The sequence below is a fragment of the Lethenteron reissneri genome, chromosome 16, assembly GCF_015708825.2.
Source record: "Lethenteron reissneri isolate LAM-NWPU_2019-01 chromosome 16, ASM1570882v1, whole genome shotgun sequence".
NCBI classification, from domain to species: Eukaryota; Metazoa; Chordata; class Hyperoartia; order Petromyzontiformes; family Petromyzontidae; genus Lethenteron; species Lethenteron reissneri.
The window spans coordinates 15116155-15141720 of NC_083794.1; the positions used below are offsets into that span (position 1 = coordinate 15116155).

A 25566-nucleotide genomic window follows, 5' to 3' on the forward strand; every position below is an offset into this window, starting at 1 on the left:
AAAGACGTACACACACGCACGTATGCATGCGCGGATGCACACATGGTGTTGACCACAATGATGATGACCATGGAGACCATGGTGACCTTGATGACCATATTTTGTTCCGCAGGTGAGGGCAGCTCCCCCGCCCCCAACAAAGAAGGCCGCCGCCCTGCAGGACGAAGGCTTAGAGGTCACGCTGGTGTGACCTCGCCGACCCCATTTCGGGGTCAAAGTGTCAATCGTCCCTGCTCTCCCCCCTCGCCCGCTGGCCGGGAGAAGTGTCCCACGCAGTGGTCTCGCTGGGGGGGCCCCAGAGCCCCCCTGCCCCGCCCCCCAATCTTCCTGTGGTTGCCCGGGTCGGTGGGGTGCGGGGGGGTCGGGGAGGGGGTTGCCCCCACACCCAGAGCCGTGTGGATGAACTCCCCACCGGTCGCACGCCTGAGCCGCCCGCGAGGCCCGGAGTCGCTGTCCGCCCCTCTGCGTGCCCTCTCGCTGAGGCTTTGTTGTCTGTGCTCTCATAGCAAGTGTAATATATTGTTATTATAATAATTATTGTTATATGATTACTGTTATCGGCGCGTCGGTGGCTCATACCTAGCCCCCCCCTCCACCCGCAAAATTCTGCCAACTGCCAAAGGGGGGGGGGGAGGGGGGCACCCAGGGGTAGCCCCCCCCCCCCGCCACAAGCCAAGCTGTGCTTCCCCCATCTCGCCCTCCACCTCCCCCCGACCCTCGGTTCCTCAGCCAGCCTCTGTCACCGTAAAAAATATACCGTGGCATTTGAGGCCGGTGGGAAGTGGCATTTAGAGCGAGCAGGTGGCACGGCAGATCTGAGTGGTGGCTCGAACTCGGCTCTCGCTGCCTTGGCCACTCGCCAGTGAGCAGCCCCCCCCCCCCGCCCAAGCAAGCCCCCCCCCCCCCCACCCAAGCAAGCCCCCCGCTTCCCTCTTCATCCTCTGTCCCCTACTAATTCCACATCCTCTTCCTCCCACCTCAATTCATAACCGAAGGAAGTTGGGACGATGGGGGGGGGATATGGGTAACCCCAACCCCAAACGAACAGACAAAGATCCCCTATATAGGCTTTAACAAACTGGCTGGGCATGTGCTGTTGGCGAACACCTTTTAAGGACGAAGAGGTTTTGGGGTAGGTTGCCAGCACCACGCCCGGCTGCCTTTATGTCCACCAGTGCCGATGTTTACACACCGCACCAGCTAATCATTTAAGGCTGAGTCGACTTGGGGGAGGCCCTGCATCGGTTTAGATATTCATCCCTGGTGTTGGCCGTGAGGAATGGGATCAAACTCGGGTTTTGCCGAGTTCGTAGCGCATGGCACCTACGACAGCCCCACCGCTCGCTCCCCCATCCTAACCACAACCTCAACCACCACCACCGCTACCATCGAGATGGCTGTGCCAAACGCAGCGGGTGTTGACAGTGGTGAGGAGGCACGGTGCGGCGACACCCACCACGTCGCTCACCATGCCTTGTGCCGCGTTCTCCGCATTGTATGACGCAACCTCGCCCCATCGTCTCTGGATTTTCAAGCAAACGTTGGGGGGGTCCCTCTTGTAACCCGGTGGGCGTGGGGCGTGTGTGTGGCGGTGCTCGCTTACAGCACTTACTCCAAAAGTCTATTGAGTCTATTAAGTATGTGTCTTTGTGTGTGGGTGTGGGGAGCGGTGGCACAGTGGTTGGCACACTCGCCCTACGAACCCGGCCACCACCGGTTTAATTTTGACGAATATCTCGAAAGGGTCCTGGGCACTCCCCTAGGTTGACTCCGTGTAAAAGATGTGTACCTGGAGCGGTGTTTAAAAAAAAAACATCAGCACTGGGAAGACAAAGGCTGCCGGGCATGTGTGGTGCTGGCCACCCCCACCCTGGAGGCTCTCCAAGGGAGCTCTCTAACAGCACTTGCCCCAACAGCCTGACAGAGATTATATGGGGAATCTTTGTCCGTGGCCAAATTTGTGTGACTGTTGACACCGGCACAGGTCCGGGATGCGCCTCGCTGGAGCGTCTTGCAATCCGGGGAGTACGGCAATAGGACAATAGTCACAACGAGTTCGAGTTTGCGTTAGTCCACTGCTGGATGGAGGCTTCCCCACGCCGTTCGGGTCAATCATCGGGGTTGTTTTACCATACTTCACCACGCTGGTCCGTGCGAGTTTGGTGAAAGGGGTCGGCCAAGCCTGAATCTATTTCCCAGCATCCGGCACACCACAGATTCCTGGGGAATCTTCAGTGAGACGATGTAGGCGATGTTCCTTCTTCAGGGCCATGAAGAGAAGGGTCCTCGTCCGAAACGTCGGTTTCGCTGCCGTCTATATTGTTAATTGTGTGGGACGATGGCCAGCGGTCAATGCGTGCGACTGGAGTGTGGCAGTGAAAAGAAGACGCCCCCCCCCCTTCCCGTGGAGACGGAGCGATGAGGTCGGCTCGCGTTGCCGGAGCCGGGTGGGGATCATTGCATCGCACGGCGAGTCGGAGCACGCCGACGGCTCGTGGGGGGCCTTTGTCCAGCAGTGGAGAGACCATGGCGGCGCGATGACGATGGAAGCCGCGGTGGTGAGCGCGGTACCATGAGGCCTTTCTGTTTGGTGCCTCCCCAGCCCTCCTTCGGCCACCCCCTGCGATTCAGCACCTCGTCGTCGATGTGCCATCACTTGTGCTGCCGTTGTAACGAACTCGATTCACAGACGCCCACGTGGATTGAAGCGAATCGATTGTTGCCGCCGACTCGATGCGCGAATCGTGCCCTCCGTAGACGATATTAATCGATGTTAATCGGCGTGTCCGTCCACCCCGCACTGCGTGATGCAGAAGTGGGGGGCGGGGGGGAACCCACGACCCCGTAACCCCGTGGACCCAACCCGACCCGCGACTTGGTTTCACACGCGCCGCGAGCACACGATGCCGCCTCGTACCGCTTCCAAAACGGCGGCTCGCATTCTACTATTTAGCCTTCGCTGCAAGTCTCCTAGCCGCACTCATTGGGTGCCGGGCGGGGAATATTCCCGACCTAGCGACAATTTAAGATGTGCAAGTGACCCGAGATGTGTGTGTGTGTCTGTGTGTGTGTCTGTGTGTGTGTGTGGTCTGTGTGTGTGTCTGGGTGTGTCTTGGTGTAGAGTGGCGGCGCAGTGGTTAGCGTGCTGCGCTACGAACCCGGCGATCCGAGTTCAATTCCCGTTCGTGGCCAACATCGGTGACGATGATCTGAACCGGTCCTGGGTCTTCTCTAGGTAGACTCACTCTGGTGAGGTGAACGTCAGCACCAGGGAGACAAATGCGGCCGGACGTGGTGCTGGCCACCCCCCTGGCCATCATGGGTGCTCGCTAACAGCACTTGTCCCAACAGTCTGTTAAGGCTATGGGGGTGGGGGGTCTTTGTATATCCGTGCGTTAAAGCATTTGGTGATGCTGCTGCTTCTGTCTTGGCAGTGGTGCACACAGCAAGTTAACAATGGACACGCTCATCAACGCTGTGCTTGGCCTTTAAAGAAAACATCCTCATAGGTGACGTTTCGTGCAGTGACCCGGAGTTGTATAAAAAACGGTCGTAAACTGAAACGTCGCCTGTTAGAGATATTGTTCCTTGTAATGCCGTGGTGTTATGAACGAATGTTGAGTGGTGGTGGTGGTGACCTGCCCAAGGTGTTGAGTGGTGGTGGTGGTGACCTGCCCAAAGTGTGTGATCATTGCCACTGGGCCTTCGATGCAGTCAACGTTCATCGCCGTTTCCGTGTTTGTGCTGTCCAGCAGCCCTCCGGCTGCGTTTGTGTGTTGTACTCGCGCGTTCTTCGGCATCAGTGTCCGACGTTTCGCTCCGGTTCCTGAAGAAGCTGCCACTACCACCGCCGTGGACCGAAACATCGGACAATCATACCAGACAACACGCGGGTTCAAGCAGAGAGGACACCGAAGCGTTATCAATACGGGAACCCTGCCCGCTGGTGACACGTGCTCGCGCACAGCTCCTGCGCTCCATATCCTCCTCCCTGGCTCCTGTGGGGTGATGGTGGTGGGGGGGTGTGGTTAATTTGAAGCTGACCCAGCAGCCAAGAGGACGAGTAACGGTTCGAGTCCCGTCCTTTCGATTTCTGATTCAATAAGCTCCGTGACGGTTGTGGTTGTTGCGCTAAAAGGCAAATAAATTGTACATTTCTCTTCGCAGCGTCGAACACGCGTCCACTCGCATCGCGTTCATGGGGAATCCGCCCATCATCCCTCCGAGGGTGATGCAAATGACTAGCACCTCGTGGGGAAGTCAACAGTGGTTGTGATAGTCAGAGACTCGTCATAGGAACGTGGAATTTCATCCACTGGCTGAGGCTTGTGATCCGAGAGATGAGCAAATCCGCGGCCCATGCTGCCCGCTTCCACTGTTCCACACCGCCGAAGCATGGTGAAATTCGGTCAAAGAGCCCTCGCGACAGGCACAGCAGGGGGCGGCCCTCATCCAGCAGTGGTGGGTTGACGGAAGGGCTGCTCCGTGCTGATGAGAGCCCCGGTGGGGAAGAGGAACACGGGTCGGAGAACGGACGCAGCAGGTTAATGACGCCATTGAAACTGTCACGAAGAGTGAGCGGGGCTTGGCCAGGGCGCGTCGTTGCCAGCCGGGAGGATGGGTGATGGTTGATGGTCGAGGCTGACGACAGAGTGGCAGCCAAAGTGGCGGGAGAAACGCGTCCGAGAGGTGATCCACCGATGAGACGGAGCGATGAAATTAGCTCGCGTGCGAGTGCTTGATGGATCCCTTGCATTGCGAGACTGTGAGAGATGGCGACGGCTTGGGGAGGCCTTCACCCAGCGGTGGATAGACCATGGCTGAAGATGATATAAAGAAAACCCGTTACAATTGTGCCAATTTCAATAAAATTCCTGTACACGTCGAATATCGTCAGCCGCGATCGATCCATTGCTGGGTGAAGGCCTGGATGATTGTTTTGACATGGATGACTGATGTCATTATTTGAATCGTTTATGAAGAGAGATGACATGGCAAGCGGTGGGAGCATCGATTACAGCAAAACTGTTGATCGATTATTGCAAAATTCACATTTGTAAGAACCCCTTCGGGAGAAAGTTGGTGTACATTTTAAAATATCACTCCCTTTGGCAGCCAAGTGAACTGTTAACCCACCAGCAGTGGGTTGACAAAGGGCCGAAAATCATCCTGTGTACCTAATAGATAACCCTGTATAACCATTAAACACGTGGCACACAGTGCGATTCAAAAGCACGTGCTCTCCTGTCCTGCCATGTCGGCGACTCTCCACGGCCACACTGACAGGGAGGGAATGCTTCTTCACGTCCAGAGGGATGTCCATTATGATCCACGTGCCCACAAGGAGCCGTCGCGGTTGGGGGGAAATAAATAAGTTTCCAACAAATCTCACCTTCGCTTTAGTTTCCTTGGCAGCTTACCCCACAGCACATACAAAATAAATAAGCAAGCAATGTCTCCTCCTCATACCCGCCTCTCCACATCTATATATATACTCTATATATAATTCACAAGTGTCGGTCCATCCATCCGTCACGCTCTGTATCTCCCAAACGGTGACGTCGGAGAAAGACGTGAATACAACCGAGGATGTTCCTATCGCCGTAGACATTCCCGGGAAAATGTCTCGATTTCCAACATTTTCTCGCCAAAAATGCGACCAACCTCGCTAGAACATCCAAATATCACGCCACGTGTCCATGACCACTGGAATGCGCCTGGCACTTCCCTGCTCAAACCGGATCCTGCAAAAGCCAAAGGCCTATACGTTACTTCAAATGGTACAGCCGTGTAGACAATAACGTCAAGACATTGCAGGGGTTCATGCGAACATCCAAATCGCTTACATTTCACTTTCGTCACGCGGAAATGCGCGGGGGCGGTGCGAGTGAAGCAGACGGACCCTTGATGACACAGACCACCAGCAGCAGCTGCACGGCCTTGTGGGAAGTGCGTCATTTCGGCGGAATTGATTCAAGACAAAGCAAGCATCTGCACCGGTTTCGACACGTCAGTGTCTCACCAGCAGAGCCAGGCTTGCTTCTTGAATCAATGCTGGCGAGCTGTCAGATCGCACCGGACTCCCCCCCCCCCCCCCACCAGCAATGTGGCTCCCAGTCACAACTCATGCAGCTCTCGGCTTGCAGCTGCACACGCGCGGGCTGAGTTACAAGCTACGCTCATCACAAGCCACCCCATCTATCCTCTGCTGAAGGCTCTCAAAAGCCGCCCCTCCCCCGTCGCCATTCCTCGCCGTCTTGCAGGAATCCGCATCTCGAGGCACCTGCACACGACGCTCAGTTCATTGCTCCATCTCCGCGGCGGGCGGGGGGGGGGGTCCCCCAGGGGCGCGTTTCCCTCCTTTGGCTGCCGCTCTGTCGTCCGTCTCGGCCACCGGCCGTGAATTCTTTGAGCGAAGCGTCGTTAATGACGTCACCGCACCGACGTCATAGGGCATGGGTGGAGCGTTACGGTTGACGTCACTGGAGTCCGCAAGAGGCGCCGGAACGTCAATTAATGTGTTAGTTGGAATTTCGGTGGCACTTCAAGTCGAGCAGCCCGGGACACATAGCCCGGGACGCATAGCCCAGGCGTGTAGCTACGAGATAAGAGCTGCTCATGAGAGAAGGGGGGGGGGGCGGACGTGCAGTTCTACCCCGTAGGGGGGGGGGCGAGGGGATTGGTGGATTGCAGGGAGGGGGGTTGCGGATTGGGGGTGGGGAGTGGAGGGGTGGGGGCAATGTCCCGAACGCTCAAAATTTTCCTTTTTGATTCGCACGGCGCGGCCGTTATCAGCGCGCGCAGCCGCGGCGGCATGAGACCCCCCCCCCCCGCAATCCCATCTCCCCACCCCCCATCTCCCCACCCCCCATCCCATCTCCCCACCCCCCATCCCATCCCCCACCTCCCCACCCTCCATCCCATCTCCCCACCACCCCGCCCCCCAGTTCCATCACCGCCCACCCCGGATCTCATCTCCCCACTCCCCATCACATCTCATCTCTTCCCATCTCGTCTCCCCACCCCCTCCATCCCAACTCCCCCCGCACCTCCCCCCGCACCCTCCAAACGCCCCTCCCCCACACAGACCCCCGCCCGCGGGATGTCCCCCTCCCCCTCTCCCTCCGATTGCTGCAGCGCGCGCCGCCCATCGATCTTCTCGGTCTGAAATCCCGGCTCTAATGCCCCGCTATTCATGAGCGGGATTGCGAGGTGAACGCGGCCCCGCGGGGGTCGGGGCCCCACGACAAGACCCCCCCACCCTTCCCCTCCGCCTTGAGAGGAGGGGTTCACGGTTGTGGTGGAGCGAGATTCTTGCGAGCGCTCGTGGGTGTACGTCTGTGTACGTCTGTGTACGTGTGTGTGTGTGCTCCGAGTTTGCTCGCTAACAGCACTTGCCCCAACAGTCTGTTAAGGCTGTACGGGGGATCTTTGTTTTTTTGCTCCGAGTTTGGGGAGCGGTCGTGTAACGGTTGTCTCGCTGCGCTATGAACCCGCTGGCTGACACCGGTGCGAGTGATACGGGACTGGTGCTGGCCACCCCACCCCCTCGTATACCGTTCCGGCCTTGATAAGTGCTCGCGAACAGCACTTGCCGCAGCAGTCCGTGAAGGCGATGCTGGAGAGATGTGTACACAAGTGGGGAGCGGTCGTGTCGCGGTTAGCGCGCTGCGCTCTGGACCCGGCGATCCGACACGCGTATCTCGTGTGGCCGTACGCGCGTATGCGTAATTCTGTTTAACACGTAGAATTGTTTTATATTTACGCGATCTGACCAAAAAACCCCGATATTATCGATGCGTAATCCTGTCAGAATATGTACTTTGTGTGCTTGTGTATCGGTACGGTACGTTTGCTTGTGTGCGTAGGCATGCGTGTCCGTGTATATGTGAACGTAAGTGTAAATGTGTACGTTTGCGCATGCACGTGTGTGTGCGCGCGCTTGCAACTGGACGTGTGCCCGTGCGTGCGCGTGATTCGGTCTGTAGGACTGCATGTGTGTGTGTATACACTACGCGTGGGTGTATTCGTGTCTCTGTGTACGTGCGTGAAAATAATATGCATGTGTATATAAAACAGATGGCCACGTGTATCTGTGTGCGTGCACACACGTGCGTACATGTGTGCATGTTGACGGCGTACGTGTGTTCCCGTGTGTGTGCGCACGCGTATATGAACGCGTGATTGCGTCTGTACGTGCATTGTGTGCGTGTCGGTATATATGCGCCTGCTCACCCGTGGGGTTACTGTCGTGCGTGTCTATTCAAACGTGTCTCCGTGCCTCATTGTCGTGTGTCTAGGTTTGTCCCATGCGCGTGCACTTATGCATTCGCGCGTGCGCGTGTGTGCGTGCGCGTGTGTGTACACGTGTGTGTACACGTGTGTGTACGCGTGTGCGTGCGTGCGGTAATAGCCGGGCTACGAACCCGGCGACACGAGTTCGAGTCCCGCTCATAGTCAACACCGGCCGGTGACGATAATTATCTGAACCGGTCATGGGCCTCCCCTAGGTTGGTTCAGCCTCGGTTGAGTACCCGGTGCGATGTGTGAACATCGCCACCGGGGAGACAAAAGCAGGCGGGCGTGGCGCTGACCACCCACTCCCTCGTGCGCCGTGTGCCTTCCTTCATAGGTGCGCGCTAACAGCACTTGCCCCAAAAGTCTGCTCAAGGCTACCCGGGGGATGTTTGTCTTTGCACGCGCTAAGGGCGGGGCCAGCCCCCGCGGCGAAGGGCCGCCCTGAGCGGGACGCCCACGCGTGCCGCCCCCTAGCGGCGGGCGGCGCGCGGGAACCAAACGGGACCGGGCCGGGGCGAGACGAGAGACGAGTGGAGGAGGAGGCGCGGCGCGAGCTCTCCTCTCGTTCACACGGTGCCCGCGACTCTCCCGCGGAGGGAATCTCAGCTCCGACATCCTCGCTACCGTCACCGTCCTTCATTGACTTCGCCGTCATCATAACAGTAATTCGAACAATATTTGCGGTACATCTTTGTGGGACGAATCTTCGGAGACGGGAGTCGCGGGGTGCTTGCAGCGGTTGCGCGTGCGTGCGTACGTGCGAGTGTGCGTGCGTGAGTGTGTGTTGTGCGTGCGTGTGCGAGTGTCTTTGTGTGTGTGTGTGTCCGTGGTAAAAGTGTGGTCTCCGCTGGATCGAGACTCGCCGAGGAGGGGGGGGGGTGGCGCTGCTCGCTGACAGCACGCGCTCCGTGGGCTTTTAGCGAAATTAAAGAGAGCGCGAGGGGGGAGAGGGGAGGGCGACAGGCGGGGGAGGGGGGGTGATGGCGAGCTGAAGACACCGCTAGAGAAGAAGGGACGCGAGACCTCTCCGCCTCGCCTCGCCATCCAGCGTGGACCCTGACGCAACCGCGTGAACCGCGCAGCGCTCTCTCGGCTCCCGCGAGCGAGCACGGGGAGCGAGGGAGTCGAGTGGCGACTCCGTCCGGGCTGGCGGGCGCGAGGTCCGTGGGCTCCTCCCGCGCGCTCCGCCGCCTCTGCCAGGGGGACGCAATGCGGCGCTCCGCGTCTCCCAGCCGCGCCGGCCACCGGGGAGTCTAGGAGCATGGCGGACGAAGCGCCGAGTTGGTGACATTAGCACCGCCACCGCCGCCGTTGCTGCTGCTGCTGCTGGTATATCGTGATCATTGTATTTGTGTCGTTATCAAGACACGAGGAGGAAGCTGCGTGGGGTCATCGGTCAATGGGAACCGCTGCGGCGGCGGCGGCGGCGCGCGCTGAAGGATTCTGAACGTCGGGGCAGAGGCGAGCGGGGAGGGGGCGCGCGACGAAGGGCAGGGCCCGGGCAGGGACGAAGGGCAGGGCCCGGGCAGGGCCCCGCGTGCAGGCGGAGTCATGTCGGGACTGCGCGACCCGGCGTCTCGACACGCCGTGCTCAGGGGCCACCTCGCCGCCATCCCTCCCGCGTCGGCGGCGCGATGCGTGCGCGTCTTCATCAGCGCCAATCCTGAAGGTGACGCCCCCCTCCCCTCCTATCCCCCCCCTTCCCCCGGGGCTCGACCTTACGCTCACCTTGCCCCTCACCCACCCACCTCACTCCACTCCCTCACCTGGGCCAGCGCGGGACCACGGGATAATGGATGAAGGCGCGCTGCTCATTGTCATCATCATCATCCCAGTCCCCGCGATGTCTCTGCGCGCGCCCCACGACATTGGTCGAGTGCTCTGAGCGCGCGCGCGCGATTGAGAGATCTCCCCGCGCGTGAACCCACCACACGGAACGGTTCACGCGCGGGGACGATGCGTTCGTGATCTCGCTGCAGAATCGTGCGTGGTATGCGACAGCTGTGCGAAAGCGCCCCGATCCAGCAGTGGATAAGACACGACGACGATTGATCTGATGAATGTCGAAGTGATGTAACGCGTTCCGTCGCGACAGGGGCGCGCTGTCGCGGCGCTAGAAACTCACCACGCCGAGCGCACGCGACCGCGCGCTCCGAGCTCCACCCGGGAGGGGGCGGGGAGGATTCCGCGCCGGGTTTCGCTGCGAACGCGAGCTGACATCGGCAGCAGCCGTTTAAACACCGCCTGCAGTACGCAAATCCCGGAATGGATCGCGCAGGAAAAAAATGCGTAAAACCGCGGCCTTCGCTACGCGTTAAAGACACTGGGCAGGAACGACGACCCCTGATCGCTAGCCCCGCCGATTCCCCCTTACAGAGAGAGGGAGACTCCCTTACACCTCTACCCGTCTGTGGGGTCTTTAAGCTCAATTAGCAAATCTGGTGAGACACGGAGACCCCCCCTGGTGAGGGTGCCGAGACACCTCGGAATAATGCGGGAAGAGGCGGCATGGCGCGCCCCACGTGAGACGCACGCCACGTCACGCCGATCCGTGTGTGTCACGTGTGTCACGTGTTGATCCACTGCTGGATGAGGGCCTCCCCACGCCGTGCGGGTCGTCGTGGAGGTTATTTGCGGGTTGGTGAGGAAATTTAACATCGACGAGGGGGGGGGGGGGCATAGAATCACTACCATACAACGTAGCCCCGCCACATATAACGCCTGCTGTGCATGGTGGTCTCCCATCCAAGCACTATCCAGGCTCGAGTTTGCTTAGATTCCGAGGTGGGGGGCGTTCCGGGTGATTGTCACAATAGCCTCGTGCCATCTACGAGTGGTGGCGCAGCACAGAGCGCTCGATACCCGGCAACCCGAGTCCTGGCTTCTTCGAGGCCGACTCGACCGTAAAGGGCTGATGAGTTCGAGCACGAGTGAAGCTGCGTGCGAACGTCGCCACTCGGGCACGGTGGTGAGTGGGCGTGGTGCTGGCATTAATAGGTGCTCGCGAACAACACGTGCCCCAACAGCCTCTGTAGGCTATACAAAGGATTTATCTTCTTGGTTCTCTCGGTAAGTCACGTAGAAGGGAAATAATAAAATAATAAAAATAAAATAATAAAAATAAAACATAATAAAATAAATATTTTAATTATTTTATTATGTTTTATTTTTATTATTTTATTATTTCCCTTCTACGTGACTTTACCGAAAGAACCAAGACGATGAATCCCTGCAGTCACGAAAGCTTTAAATCGAAATTTATACAAGGGATATTCGTGTATGTGCTGTATAGTATATACATGGTAGAGATATACTCAATTATCGCTATCTGTTGGCTATGTCTTCACATGTCTACGTAGGGGCTAATGACTTTTTGGTGTTTAGCACGGTGTTTAGCACGGTATTGTTGGTGTTTAGCACGGTGTTTAGCACGGTACTGTTGGTGTTTAGCACGGCATTGTAAGCAACGCAGAACTTTAGGCAGACCATGCCCTTTCAGTGACATTTAAACCTCTGGGCCGTGATTTCTGGTCTATCAAAATCGAACATTTCGGCAGTCGGATTGCTTCAGCGATGAGCGGAAATCCCAAAGTGTTTTGGTTGTCGGATCACACGGAGGTGTTGCGATCCTCCCTTCCCGTGGGCCGCGAGAAGGAGCCGTAGATCCTGGCTCGCCAGGGGAAGGCGGCAGAGCAAGAGATGTGGACACCATCAGTTCCACCTGCATGAGATAGACGATAGTGTCGACGCCTCGCGCGTGTGGGTATTCTCCGGGTGCTCCGCTTTCCTCCCACGTGTATAACTCTCATCCTTTGGCTGGACACATCCTTACATGTAGCGAACGGCAGAGATTGGGTAAACACTCGCTTGCTGCTGCCTTCCAGCTCGCGTCTGTGAGCGATTGCGAGAGACGACACTTGCATGAAATACCCCGCTATCTATACAACTAAAATAAGCACACTTTTTGATAGTGCCAAATTACAGTCTCTTTCCCCTTCTAGAGCACAACTAGAATTAGAATCAGTTACCATCGCCTTGTATTAGATTAATGGCAAGTGGTATCGGGATGTGTGGGGCTCGCGTAGGTCAACTCAGCCTTAAATGAGTGCCGGGCGTGGTGCTGACCACACCTATTTGCCGCGTGCGGGGAGAGCGGTGGCGCTGTGATTCGGGCACTGCGCTACGAACGCTGCTACATTACTTGTGTTTAGTACACCACCACCACGGATAACAATCGGTGGCAGGTAGAACCTCGACATTATCTGGGATTCCCTGTAGATCGACTCAGCCTTCAAAAAAACATAGCACTCGGATATCTTAATCAGCACGAGTAGTCGTGGTCTACGCACTGCTGGATGAAGGCTTCCACACGCCACGTCGTCAGCATCCCTCGAGAGCCACGGGGCTGGCTCCGATCCGTCTCACTCCTTGCACTCGACCCCGATCCCATCGCTCCATCTCCGCGGTGGTCGTACCCGTCCATGCCACCTCCACGTGCGCCGTGCCGGCTTCACCAGTGCTCGCTAAGCGCACTTGCGCCGCACATTTCACGAGGTTAAATGTGTAATCTTTGCGTCTGTGTCGCGTCCTTCACTCGTTGCGTCTCGTGACCAGCTCACTCCTCTGCTCGCCAATTAGCGATGGAGCTATGCGATCGATTCATATTGATGCTTAAGTTCACGGCACGTGCAGCGAATCGCGCTTGGATTAAGGATCGATGTCTTTCTGTTTGCCTACCTTTTGTACGTCGTTGGCTCACGTGACCTCTCCAGCCGCGAGAGGCCGTTACATTAATTCAACACAATGTTCTGGAATCGCGACAGTTACATGAATTGCAAGTGGGATTAATCGTACGACCATCCCCGTGATACCGGTTACCGTAACCGGTTATAGAACCACCACTCACCCCCTCCACGCGATGGTACACTCCGAGTCGCACACGGCCATGTGCAGCGTACACAGGGTGGCGCGAACCACGTGCGGTAGGTGGGGGAGAGCGGCGAGACACGAACACCGGACAATTATAACACCCTGTGGCTACCCGAGGAGGGGTTCAGCTCTCACTCACTAGCCACTGATGTTAGCCGTGGCTGTGGCAATCGCCGGATTCGTAGCACGGTCCGCTCACCGCCCCCCCCCCTTCATTCCTCCACGCGAAGCTTTAGCGAGTCTCAGGACTCGTTCCGCAGGAGGGCGCGACCAACGCTGGGATGGTTGGTCCATGATGAGAGTGTGGCTACCCCGTGGGCGACAACCCGATAACTCAGAGGAAACCCACCACGCATACGAATGGGGGTAAGCACTCACAAGTTCCGCACAGATGGATTCATATACAATCGCCGTGCCGCCTGCCGTTCCCACGCGGCACTGCAGAGAAGTCGGCAGCCTCCAGCATTGAGGGTGACGCGGGCGCAGATGGAGGAGAGGGGAGGGGAGGGGAGGGGACCAGGGTACCTGGCGGGGGTGGTCAGGACCCTGGGGGGGGGGGGTCAGGATCCCGGGGGGGGAGATGGTGGATGGGGTCTCATCGAGGCGTTCTTTGCAGACACGGAGGCGGAGAGGCAGGCGCTGCGGGAGCACGTCTTCCCCAAGCTGCGCGAGTTCTGCCGAGACAACTACGGCCTCGACTTCCAGGTGAGGCGACGACAGACGAATCCGCCCCCCGTGTGCGCCTCGAACAGACGCTGGGCGACAGTGCTTTGAGCGAGCCGGCACGGCGCACCACGCCCGGCCGCCTTTGTCTCCACAGTGGCGACGCTTTGCACACCGCGCCAGGTACTCGGTGGAGACCGTGTCGACCTCGGAAGGGCTCAGAACCCGGTCACAGACCCGCCTCTGCTGTTGATCGTGAGTGGGAATCGATCTCTGGTGGCCGGGCTCAAAGCGCAGTGCGCTATCCCAGGAGGTGACATCACACACACGCATGTGCCACACCAAACACCACACCACGCTACACCCACACCAAACACCATACCCCGCACCACACTACACACCACATGTAGAGTCCATACCAACGACGCCGCTACATCTACACCATCACACAAACCACAAACGCCACACTCCACATTGACAATACACCAACGCCCCTCAGACTCCACACATCCAGCCCACACCGCAACACACACACACGCTGCGAACATACATACATCCTGCTGTACATAGTACGGAGACTCAACACGCACCGCTATGCCACACACTCCGCATACATTACTCCCACATCACGCATACCACGCACACCACCCCGCCACCATACAAATACCACATCAGCGCCACCAGACCATCTCTTTACTCTCAATCAAAACCACCGCTGCACCATCTGACACCACACCCATCACTCCAGACATCACACCACACCATCACACCCCATGGGTTGGTTCTACACCCACCATGCGCCGAATAACCGAGCAGCACCGGTTCGGTTCGAGGCAATGACATCGACACAGAGACTCCTCAATCGCATGTCCTACCGAGACTCCCCCCTGCAAGTCGCAGTGCTGTGAGATGGTGTGACACAGGTGGTGGGGCTACAGAGGTGATGGCGCTGTATAGAGGTGATGGGGTTAACACGGGAGGAACAGGCGAGGCCAGGGCATTGGCATTGCACACACAACACACACGCTGCACCACAGCACGCGTAGCCTGCAACCGCACCCCGCTAAAGCGATTGACTCTCTGGGACGGATCATCCAGGCAGACGTCTTGAACCGCCAGACAGCGGCTACTACCGGAATGTCCAGGCATTCTGTGTCGAGACTGTGCAGGCAGTCCCACGAAATGTTTCGCAGATTATCCGGTGATGTTGCTGCTGCTGTGGATGCGTTGGCAGTGGTGCACAATCAACAGATGTAAACGTTTGTCAAGAAGGCTGTGTGTGAGGCCTAAAAAGGAAACATATGTAATAGGCAACGTTTTGGGCAATGGACCTTCTTCATAGCACGTCGCGAGGCAAGTAGAGATCGTGGATGATACGAGTCGATGACTGCACTTGTTTACACAATGGGACCTGATGAGAAGTATATTTTAAACGTTTTCTGATGCCCAGTTTTGAAATTGTCATTTGAATAGTTATCTTACATAAATTGGTTTTTTTAGTAGTCACTGTTTAGTCATTGTACTTTTTGAACATTGAAGGGGCATTCCTGTTCAACAACAGCAGGGACCAATCCCTGTGTGATCCACCAATCAGAATAATTATTGAAACTGGATTAAATCCGATGTGCGATAAAGGGTTGTATGACAAGCGCACGTGACCCCAACCTCTACCCCCCCCCCGCCGCCCCCCCAGGCGGTGGACGTGTTCTGGGGGATGGAGCCGGGCGAGTGGCACGAGCACGAGGTGCGGGAGCTGCGCACGCGCCTGCTGCTCGAGTGCATGCGCACCTCGGTGGGGCCCTGCTTCGTGGTGAGTCACCCCCCAACCGCTACACGCCCACTGGGGCACCAGCCCTGCCACTAGTGATGCTGATATCACCGCCCTGGAGTTAGCCCTGCTGATAGCAAAGCTGCTAGCACGAGCCCTGGAAATAGCCCTAATGATACCGCTTGCACCGCTGATAGCACTAGCCCTGGTAACACCAGCCCTGATACTAATGCTATAGGCCTGATACTAATACTAGCCCTGCTGGTAACACGCCAGCCCTGGCAGCAGACCCGATGCACACACGGCCCCAGTAACCCCCACTGTGTGCTCCTGGCGCATTCCCACTCCCCGCGTCACTGCTGCTGATGTTGCTGCTTCTGTTGCTGCTTCTGTTGGTGCTGATGCTACTGCTGCAGCTGATGCCTCTGTTGCTGATGCCACTGTGAATGCCACAGATGCGGTCTGCTGTTGAAGCTCTTGTTTCTGATGCTGTTGAGTGTTGCTGATGCAGCTTTTTAATATTGCTGATGATGATGCTTCAGCTGCTGCTGTTTTTGCTGATGCGGCTGATGCTGTTGTTGTTACTACTGCTGCTGATGCTGTTGTTGCTGCTGTTGTTGCTGCTGCTGTTGTTGCTACTACTGCTGTTGCTGTTGTTGCTGCTGTTGTTACTACTACTGCTACTGCTGCTGTTGTTGCTGCTGCTGCAACTTTCGACTCTTCAACTCGGGACAACTCACTCCGCAAAACCCCACCCGCCCAGGAGTGCTCTTTGTAGAATTCGGGGGGGAGGGGGGGCTGAAAGGATGGAGGGGGGCCCCTTGGCAAGAGTGAAACTGCCCCCCCCCCCCAGCTTCGTATCCTCCCCCCCACCCCCTCTGCTGCAAGGGTCATCGCACCGCCCAGGTTGTGCTGTCCATCTCTCCGGGGAAGGGGGCGTCTGTGATATGGGATGATCGCCCGATGGCCCTCCTCCTTCACAGCGCGTGAGCTTGGTCATGATTGGACCATGCCGCTATGCCGCTATGCATGCGGAGTGACTGACTCAGAGACACTAAGAGTAGGAGGCACTCTGTTGATTAACACGGCCTGACAGTAACACTTCGTAACTACAGTTCCCAGTCAGGACAGCTGGTAGACCGCCTGACTGGCGAGGCCGAGATGGTGAAGACTCCACACGACAGCCCCGAGCTCCCCTCCCGGGGCCACTTATACTGTCGGCGTGGTCTGGCTCCGCCCCCAGCCACGCCTCCTTCTGGAACCTATTAGCGGGTTCTCGATGTGCCCCTTCCGTGACCTTTCCCCTACATCCCTCTCTGGTCTATCACGTGGCCTGCTGTCAGTCAGGGCTGCTGCAAGCTGCAGATCCCCTTCCCTGCCAGCAGCCAGCGCTATGCTGCTACGTGACCGATTCTATGTCACTACACATGCACCATGATGAACTTGAGTCCCACCGTGTGGAGCCAACCGTGCTAACCTGAGATGCCCCCCCCCACCTACCACGACCCTGCAGGGGCTGCTTGGGGAGCGCTATGGGGACGCGTGCCTCCCAGGACAGATCGAGGCGGCGGAGTTCGAGCGGATCCTGGAGAGCGCCCTCGGCGCCGGCCTGAGCACTCGCGCCCTGGAGGAATGGTACCGGCGAGACGAGAACGCAGTGCCGCCCGCGTACTACCTCCTGCCCCGGGGGGCCCGGGGGGACGCGGTGAGGAGCCCCTCCCACCCCATACCAGTTACCATCATCAAGACTCCGATGTTGAATACGGGTTGTTTGTGCCGTGTATACATTTGGAACAATCTCTGACGTTTTCACTCCGTCATCTTGGCACCGTGGTGCCTCGGTGGTGAGACGTTAACTACCGTGCCTGGTATATAGGAGGTCGTGCGTTCGATCCCCACCCTAACACCTGTATATTTGCATGTTCTTATGGTGGTCGTGTGGATTTTTCTCCAGGTCTTCTGGTTTTTGCCTCCACGTTTAGAAACATGCGTTTAGAGTGTTTTGCTCTCAATTTCCACATGATAAGCCACTTCGCTGAGCTATCATTTGTGGCCAGTCGCTTCTGAAAACGAGCTATATAGCTCAGTGGGCCTTAACTGGTAAAATACAAAGAGTTACATTTTTTTCCTGAAGCCACAGGAATGTGGAGCGAAACGTCGGAACAGACGTTATGAGCAACCCCAAGATGCACGACTGTTCACTGACCTCGGCGGTGCGCGTGGCGGCAGCAGGGGGACGGGCAGAGCCGCGCCGAGGAGCGGGAGGCCTGGATGTCGCTCGCGGCCGAGATGCGCGCCGTGCTCAAGGCGGCGGTGACGCTGTGCCAGTCACGCGGCCTCATCACCAGTGGCCAGGCACAAAAGTACTTCACTTCAGGTACATCATCATCCTCATCATCATCCTCATCAGCATCCTCATCATCATCCTCATTGCCATCATTGTCGTTGTCGTCTCTGGCTCAGAAAAGCCGTCTCAGAGCCGTGCTTTTATCTTCAGCCAGCCAGAGGCGAGCCGTGGCTAAGAACACGGCCGCCCTCGAAGTGGATGGAGGACGCAGTTGACGCGAGGGAGCCTTGAGCGGCTTCACGCCTCTAACGAGCCGTGAGCCGGAGGGGTGCCGTGGGTGTGAAGCGGTGGGGGTGGAGAGCGGCAGTGTGAGCCCCGGGGATGAATGCAGGGGACTGGGAGCCGCCCCCTGAACAGAGGGTTCACGTGAGGTGCCTCTGGTCGCAAATGATGTCATCGCGCCATCACCACCACGCCCAGTTACGCAGCCTCCAAAACACGCGTGTACAGCGAAATGAATGAGCTGCGGCGCCGGTGACACAATTGCGACGCCCCCCCACCTCCCCTATTCCGCGCAGGCGTGGAGGAGGAGTTCATGTGCGCGCTGGACAAGCAGCCGCTGAGCCAGGTGCGCCGCTGCGTCTGCTACATCCGCAGCATCCAGGACGCGGAGCGCTTCGCCTGCGTGCCGCGCATGGCCCGCTACCTCGACCTCTCGTCGCCCGACGCGGCTGGCATGGCCAAGGTGGCGCGCGACCCCAGGGCCCTGCAGAAGCTGCAGCGGCTGCGCGACTCCTTCGTGCCGGCGTGCGTGAGCGACTCGAAGCTGCGCGTCTACTCCTCCGTGACGCTGTGCGACGCGCGGCTGGGCTACACGGAGCAGTTCGAGCGCCAGTACGTGGAGGGCCTCTGCCGCCAGTTCTACGAGGACATGATCGACATCATGGAGACGACGGTGCCGCGCGCGTGCGACGCAGAGACGGAGCGCGCCTACGAGGAGGTGCTGCAGCACGTGTCGCTGTGCACGACGTACCGCGCGCTGTACGCCTACGCGTGCGACGCACTCGCCGTGCTCGGGCAGTACGTAGCCGGCCGGCGCTCCCGCGTCTTCCCGCTCGTTGTCTTCGGCGGGCCCTGCAGTGGCAAGACGCTGCTCATGGCCGAGGCGGCCGCGCGGGTGAGAGCGGGCGGGGAGCGTGCGTCGTGCAGCGAGTTCGCCCCTCCCCAACCCCCCCTGATTACGCGCATCATCCGTGCTCAGACCTTGCGCACGGTCAACTTGCCGTGGGGTGTTGTGTTTGTGGTTCTTGTTCAAATTTCTGTTTGCTTTGTTGCTGCACAGCTCCCCTTAAAAGGGAAAATCTGTAACGGGCAACGTTTCGAGCAATGGCCCTTCTTCATGGCACGTGAAGTTTCACGTATGTATGTAGAACTTATTTCGCACCGTACCTAGCCAACCATACTAATCGGAGGTGTGGTAGACAGACAAACTAAGTTCTAAAGAAATTAATTATCAATCTAGATGGAAAAGTGCGTAGCCCCAGTGGTTTCCTAGCATGCCAGACAGCCACAGAAGCGCATCTGAAAGCGCGGAATGCGGTGACCATCTTTTTTTGATGGCCAGCCAAAAGTCACTGCTGCGAGGATGACCGGAGTTCACGTGATGGTTTATGCTCCTTGACGAAGTAATTGTGGTTAAATTGTGGCAAGCACTTTGCGTGTAATGAGTGCAACTTTATGCACATTTCAGACCGTGCCTCTAACCATTCGCCCCTTCTCTCCTCCGCCCCCCCCCCCCCCCCCAGGCCTACCAATGGCTCAAGGAGCGGAAGGGTCCCGAGTATTTCCCCACGGTGCTCGTGCGCTTCCTGGGCTCCACAGACGACAGCAGCACCCTCCGCGGCCTCCTGCGCAGCCTGTGCCAGCAGGTGGCCTGGGTCTACGGCAAGCCGCTGGGGCCCTTCCCAGAGGGGGTGCGCGAGCTGCAGGCGCTGTGGCTCTCGCTGCTCACGGCGTCGAGCAACGACCAGCCGCTCGTCATCATCCTGGACGCGCTGGATCAGCTGGCGGAGGACGACGACGCGCGCTCCGCGTGGTGGCTGCCCCCGACGTTGCCCTCGTCAGTGCGGGTCATCGTGTCCACGCTGCCCAACAAGTTTGGGGTCCTGCAGTCGCTGAAAAAGAAGATCCCGGACGAGCACAACTACGTGGAGATGGTGGCACGCGACAAGAAGACCTGCAACCAGATGCTGAAGGCGCGGCTGTTGCAGGCCAAGCGCAAGGTGACCTCGGGCCAGCAGATCTACATCAACGAGGCACTGCTGCGCTGCACGCTGCCCATGTACCTGAACCTGCTGCTGGTCGAGGTGTCACGCTGGCGCTCGCACAAGGACGTGGACGACTCCACGCTGTGCCGAACCGTGCACGAGAGCATCGAGAACCTCTTCGCCAACCTGGAGCTCAAGTGCGGCCCCCGCTTCGTGTCACGCGCCCTCGGATACATCACCCTGGCCAAGCACGGGCTGTGCGAGGCCGAGCTGGAGGACGTCCTCTCGCTCGACGACTACGTCGTGCAGGAGACGCTCGCCGCAGCGCACCGGAACGCAGCCGCCTCCGCGGCCTGCGGCGATGGCGCCGTGGCGGCGGCCGCCACGTTCGCGCGCGTGCCCTACTTCAAGGTGGCCACGCTGCGCTTGGAGCTGCAGGGCTACCTGGTGGAGCGCGACGTGCATGCTACCCACCTGCTCGTCTGGGCCAACCGCCACCTGGTGTTCGTGGCCAACAAGCTGTACCTGAGCGACGCGGACGCTGTGACGGAGATGCACGGCGTGCTGGCCGACTACTTTTCCGGCCAGTGGTCGGCCGGGAGGCCCAAACCCCTGCAGGGCCCGCACGAGACGCTCGCTCCGCGCAGGGGCAACGCCGCGGGGGGCGCCGCGGCGTCTTCCTCGTCGTCCTCGGCGGTGGCCGTGGGGGGACGTCACCCGAACCACGACAAGAAGAACCACCACCACGGCGCCGGCGAGTTCTACGACCGCCAGGCCGTGTCGCAGCCCTGGAACTTCCAGTGTCGCCTGCTGGAGATCAGCCAGCTGTTCGTGAACCTCCGGAAGCTCAAGGAGCTGCCATACCACCTGACCAAGAGCGGTCGCGTGGACGACCTCCTCTTCAACGTGATCCTCGACTTTGGCTACATGCACGCCATGGTGCAGTCGGGCCGCCTGCACGCGCTCGTGCTCGAGATGGAGGCGGCGCACGCGCTCACGCAGGACAAGGACGTGCGCTTTCTGGCGGACACGCTGCGCGGCGTCTCCCCGGCGCTCATGGAGGACCCCAACTCCCTCTCCACCGAGCTGCAGCAGCGCATGCTGCCCTTTGTGCGCGTCTACCCCAAGATCCGCCAAATCCTGCAGGTGTGCGACCGCGAGGGCCTGCGCTACTGCTCCATCGTCACGCTCCTCTCGCCCATGGACCGCCTGGGCGAGCCCAAGCGCGTGCCGCTCACGACCAACGCGGTGCGCATCACCGACGTGCTGCCCACGTCCAAGCCCGGCGTGATCGTAGCGGCGCTGGACAACGGCACGGTGAGCACGTGGGACCTGGCGCGCGGGCAGCCCGTCAAGCACATCACGACACACGGCGTGCCGCTGCTGAGTGCGCAGCTCAACGGCGACGAGAAGTACCTCGTCGCGTCCACGCTCAACAACACGCTGCTCGTGTTCGACCACTGCTCGTCAACGCTCCTCTACGAGGTGGAGGTGAAGGCGCCCAAGCTCGCCGCGCAGAACCACCACCAGCACCACCACCAGCAGCACCACCATCAGCACCACCAGCAGCAGCCTGCTGCACCGCCGCCTGAGCCGGTGCAGCAGGCGATGGGCGGCTTCCGGCTGTCGACGAACCACGCGCTCGCCTGGCTCGAGAGGAGCACGGAAGTGCACGTGATTGACCTCAACTACGGCTGGCCGCTGTGCGTGTGCCACTGCTGGTACGAGGTGACGTGCGCGCAGTGCTCGGAGGACGGCATGTACGCCTTCTGCGGCCAGCAGCTCAACACCACCTCCATCTTCCGCCTGGAGAGCGGCGAGCGCCTCGCCACCGTCACGTCCGAGTGCTCGGCGGGCTACGTGCACGCCATCCTGCTGGCGGCGCAGGCGCAGGAGCTGTACGCGGTGGACAACGGCGGCAGCCTCGCCGTGTGGGACCTGGAGGAGATCACCAACCCGCAGCTGGTGGAGGAGTTCGACTGTCGCGGCGGGGAAGCGGGCGACGTGGCGAGCGTGGAGCTCTCCAAGCAGCAGAACGCTCTGCTCATCTGCAAGCGCTTCAGCATGGAGGTGTGGGACACATTCTCCTGGGCCATGACCGACAAGTTCAAAGCTCGGCGCAATGAGAAGTTCCTGTGCGCTGTCCTGTCGCGCAACTGCGAGTCCATCGTGGCGGCCATCGAGATGATGGCGTCCATCTTCATCTGGAGGCGCGACACGGGCCAGTGCCTGGCCACGCTTCCCGGCAACTCGGGCATTGTGACGAAGCTCATCAAGTCGGCGGTGAACGACACGCTGCTGGCCGTCACCTCCAAGGGCGTGCTCTCCGTGTGGGACATGGAGGCAATCGACGCCATCTCGGCCGTCGACAAGACGGGCAAGGCCATCCGCTGTGTGCTGCTGCCATCGCGCGGTGAGTGCGTGTTCACGACGGACGGCACGGACACCATCTACAGGTGGAACATCCACTCGGGCTTCATCGAGTCGCTGTACAAGCACGAGGGCGTCGTGGAGCAGTGCGTGCTCACCTCGTCTGCCGAGGTGATGGTGTCTGCGGACGCGACGGGGAACCAGTTCGTGTGGATCACGGGCAGCGGCGAGTGCCTCTTCCGTATCACGGGCCAGCGCGCGTCGCAGCTGCTGGTCACGCACAACGACCTCTTCGTGGTGTCGCTGTGCGAGAAGAAGGCGTCACGCGTGTGGCGCCTGGCCACGGGCAACAAGGTGTGCAACATCCTCGTTGGCCTGGAGAACGCGGCCATCACGGCGGCCAACACCTTCCTCGTGGGCCTCAACCAAAACTCGCTGCTCGCCGTCAACCTGTGGACGGGCAGCGTCTCCAAGAAGTTCGCGTGCGAGGACGGCACGCGCATCCTCGCCTACCGCCTGCTGCCCGACTGCCCGGACTACGTGGCCATCGTCACCACGGCGGGCACCATCTTCACCTGGAGCCTGGCGGACGAGGCCGTGCGCCGACGCGTGCAGCTGCCCGCGCAGTTCCACAAGCGCCTCGAGGACTTCCAGATCTCGCCCAGCGGCAAGCTGGCCGTGCTGTCGACGGGCGACGAGAGCGTCAACGTGCTGGACCTGCACAACGGCAAGCTGCGCGTGCTGAACGCAGGCGGTGCCGTGTGGCAGCAGAAGCTGTCGACGGACGGCCGCTACGTCGTCTACGTGTGCTACAAGCGGCGGCGCGACGAGCTGTGCGCGCTGCTCGTCGAGGACCCGGCCAACGCGCAGGCCGTGACCGCGTGCCTCAAGGTGGTGCGCCTGGCCGACGGCAAGTGCATCGGCGCGTGCACGCTCTACAAGGCGCCGTCGTGCTTCGTCATCTCCAAGCGCCACCTCAACATCGTCATCGGCTTCGAGGACGGCAGCGTGGGTGCCTACACGGTGGTGGACAACGTGGACGCGGCCATGAAGATCAAGATCGCCTCGTCGCCCAGCCGCCGCATCAGCGCCATGTCCAGCCAGGTGGCGAGGCCGCGGCGCCTCGTGCACGCCCACAAGGCCGCCGTCGACGTCCTGTGGAGGGAGTCCAGCGAGGAGTTCACCAAGGGGGGCGCGTGCGGGGGAGGTGGGGGGGGCCTGGGGGGCGCCGGAGGGGCGCACCTGCTGGGACCCACCAACGTGAACATGGGAGGGGGGGGCGGAGGTGGTGGGGGCGGAGGAGGAGGGGGGGGAGATGTCACCTCCTCGCCCCTCTCTGGGGGGCCCAAGAGCGGCCACAACTGCTGCTCCCCCCACCCCCTGGAGCAAGTGGATGCACACAACTCGGCCAGATGACGAGCGCCGGTGATGATGATGATGATGTTCGAGTGGTGGTTGGGATTCAAGGAAATTGACATTCCTCTTGATACGTATTTGTTGATCATGCTGGTTATGATGCGATTGAGGGTGGCGACTATGTAATAATACCGTTGTGGTCATGTACCACGATGATGCTGAGGATTATTGAATCAAATCGAGGTTACTGATGGTGTTTGATAAAATCACATTAATTATTGATGATTGTTGCAATGAAAGGAGATTGTGGATGGGTGTGATAATGCTGTTCACAGGTGATAGAATCGTAGAGGATGTTGATGCTTGTGATAGAGAAAATACTTGCCCATGGCCGTGAAATGAGATTGAGGATGCTGCTCTTCGTGATAATGACTTTAACTATTATTGAAGATGCAATTGCACGCCGTTGCCGCGTGTGTGTGGACAATGTCCACTGTGACTGCAAACTTAGCAACGTGGCCGGATCTCTCCCTCCCCTTCTCTGCGTGGTGATGCAAGGACCCAGTCGACAGGGGGCACTAACGCACATTTCCAGACCCCCAGCCTAAGACTCCCCTTGGTGCCACGAGACGAGCAGACACGGAGGCCAGGTGGTGGTGCCTGGTGTGGTGGTGCCTCGTGCCACGACTCCCAAGTCGCCAAACTCTTGCAGAAGGACGCGATGGCGAGCGCCGCGTTGTGGCGACCTCGGCAGCATTGACCGTGATGAACTCTTGACTGAGTGCCCACCAGGGGACCCGACGCCGCTGCCTTGGAAAGAAAGAACCAAGCCCCCATCCCCTTCCAATGCCCTGCGCCCTGCCCCACACTTGGGCGAGTGCTTTGCTGGGTGGTTAACTGTTGCGTGTCCGTGTTTATCTTGGGCCAGAGTGAATCGTCCAAACCTAGGAACGACTGGGAATCCAATGAGCTGATTTGTTTACCTATGTGTGTTTATCTGTTAACGTTCATATGTTTTAATTTATTAATTTGGTTGGTTGTTTGAGCAAGTTGCTGGGTTGGTACGTGCAGCACGGAGCGCGTTTAGTGAACACTCCTCCTCCCGCGTGTGAAGTTGCGAGGCCGAAGCGTCCAGGTTTGCTCCCTGGCCAAGTGGCCATCATGAATTCTCACCCTCCCTGGGGGCCGAGCCGCTCCATTGGTGGTAATGGAGACATCGCCGAGTTTTTGCCACAAATCGGACGAAACACGCAGAGTGGCCCCCGCACGCTCCCTACAGCTCAGGCGCCACCTCCATTCCTCCACCGGACCCTCGCCACCCCGAGCTCCTGGTCGGCGTTCCACGTTCACATGGCTGCGACGCCTCCGTACAACGATGGACGCCCTTGGTTTTCGGAGTGCAGTGGTACTCGTTCTCTCAACAGTGACTGGACGACAAGCTTAAATTTACCCCACCACTAATCGAGCTGGATGGGCAGTGCGGAGCCCCACGCGGATGAATGGCGATGCGCAGGGCGAGTCACGGGGCAACCCCCCCACGCCGTCTCCCCGGAGCAGCAGCAGCTCGGCCAGACCAGGAGCCCGCTCCGGGCGCGACCTTGGGGCCCTGCAATGGTATTTTTCTAATG

At 59.2% G+C, this 25566-nt stretch overlaps 2 protein-coding genes across 2 annotated transcripts in view; both read left to right on the forward strand.

Moving 5' to 3' along the window:
* LOC133343066 (F-BAR and double SH3 domains protein 2-like) overlaps positions 1 to 4164 on the forward strand; it is a 65682-nt gene extending 61518 nt beyond the window's left edge. The window contains exon 20 of the mRNA XM_061552533.1: positions 113 to 4164. Within this exon, the coding sequence (XP_061408517.1) occupies positions 113 to 190 (78 nt within the window). The 3' untranslated portion in view covers positions 191 to 4164. The remainder of the gene's footprint in view (positions 1 to 112) is intronic.
* A 5004-nt stretch (positions 4165 to 9168) lies between these two features.
* NWD2 (NACHT and WD repeat domain containing 2) lies at positions 9169 to 24698 on the forward strand. Its single transcript, XM_061552622.1, has 8 exons — positions 9169 to 9967; positions 13844 to 13932; positions 15584 to 15700; positions 17172 to 17363; positions 17888 to 18035; positions 18524 to 19122; positions 19751 to 23842; positions 24576 to 24698. The coding sequence occupies exons 1-8, from the start codon at positions 9850 to 9852 to the stop codon at positions 24696 to 24698; spliced, it is 5478 nt and encodes a 1825-aa protein (XP_061408606.1). The 5' UTR covers positions 9169 to 9849.
* The last annotated feature ends 868 nt before the right edge of the window (positions 24699 to 25566 follow it).

What these genes read in the sequence shown, in the direction of transcription:
- NWD2 (XM_061552622.1), top strand. Translation starts at nt 9,850, where the DNA reads ATGTCGGGACTGCGCGACCCGGCGTCTCGACACGCCGTGCTCAGGGGC. An exon ending in CGGTGGGGCCCTGCTTCGTG is followed by an intron (nt 15,701 to 17,171) that starts GTGAGTCACCCC and finishes ACGACCCTGCAG; the next exon opens with GGGCTGCTTGGGGAGCGCTA. An exon ending in ACAAAAGTACTTCACTTCAG is followed by an intron (nt 18,036 to 18,523) that starts GTACATCATCAT and finishes TATTCCGCGCAG; the next exon opens with GCGTGGAGGAGGAGTTCATG.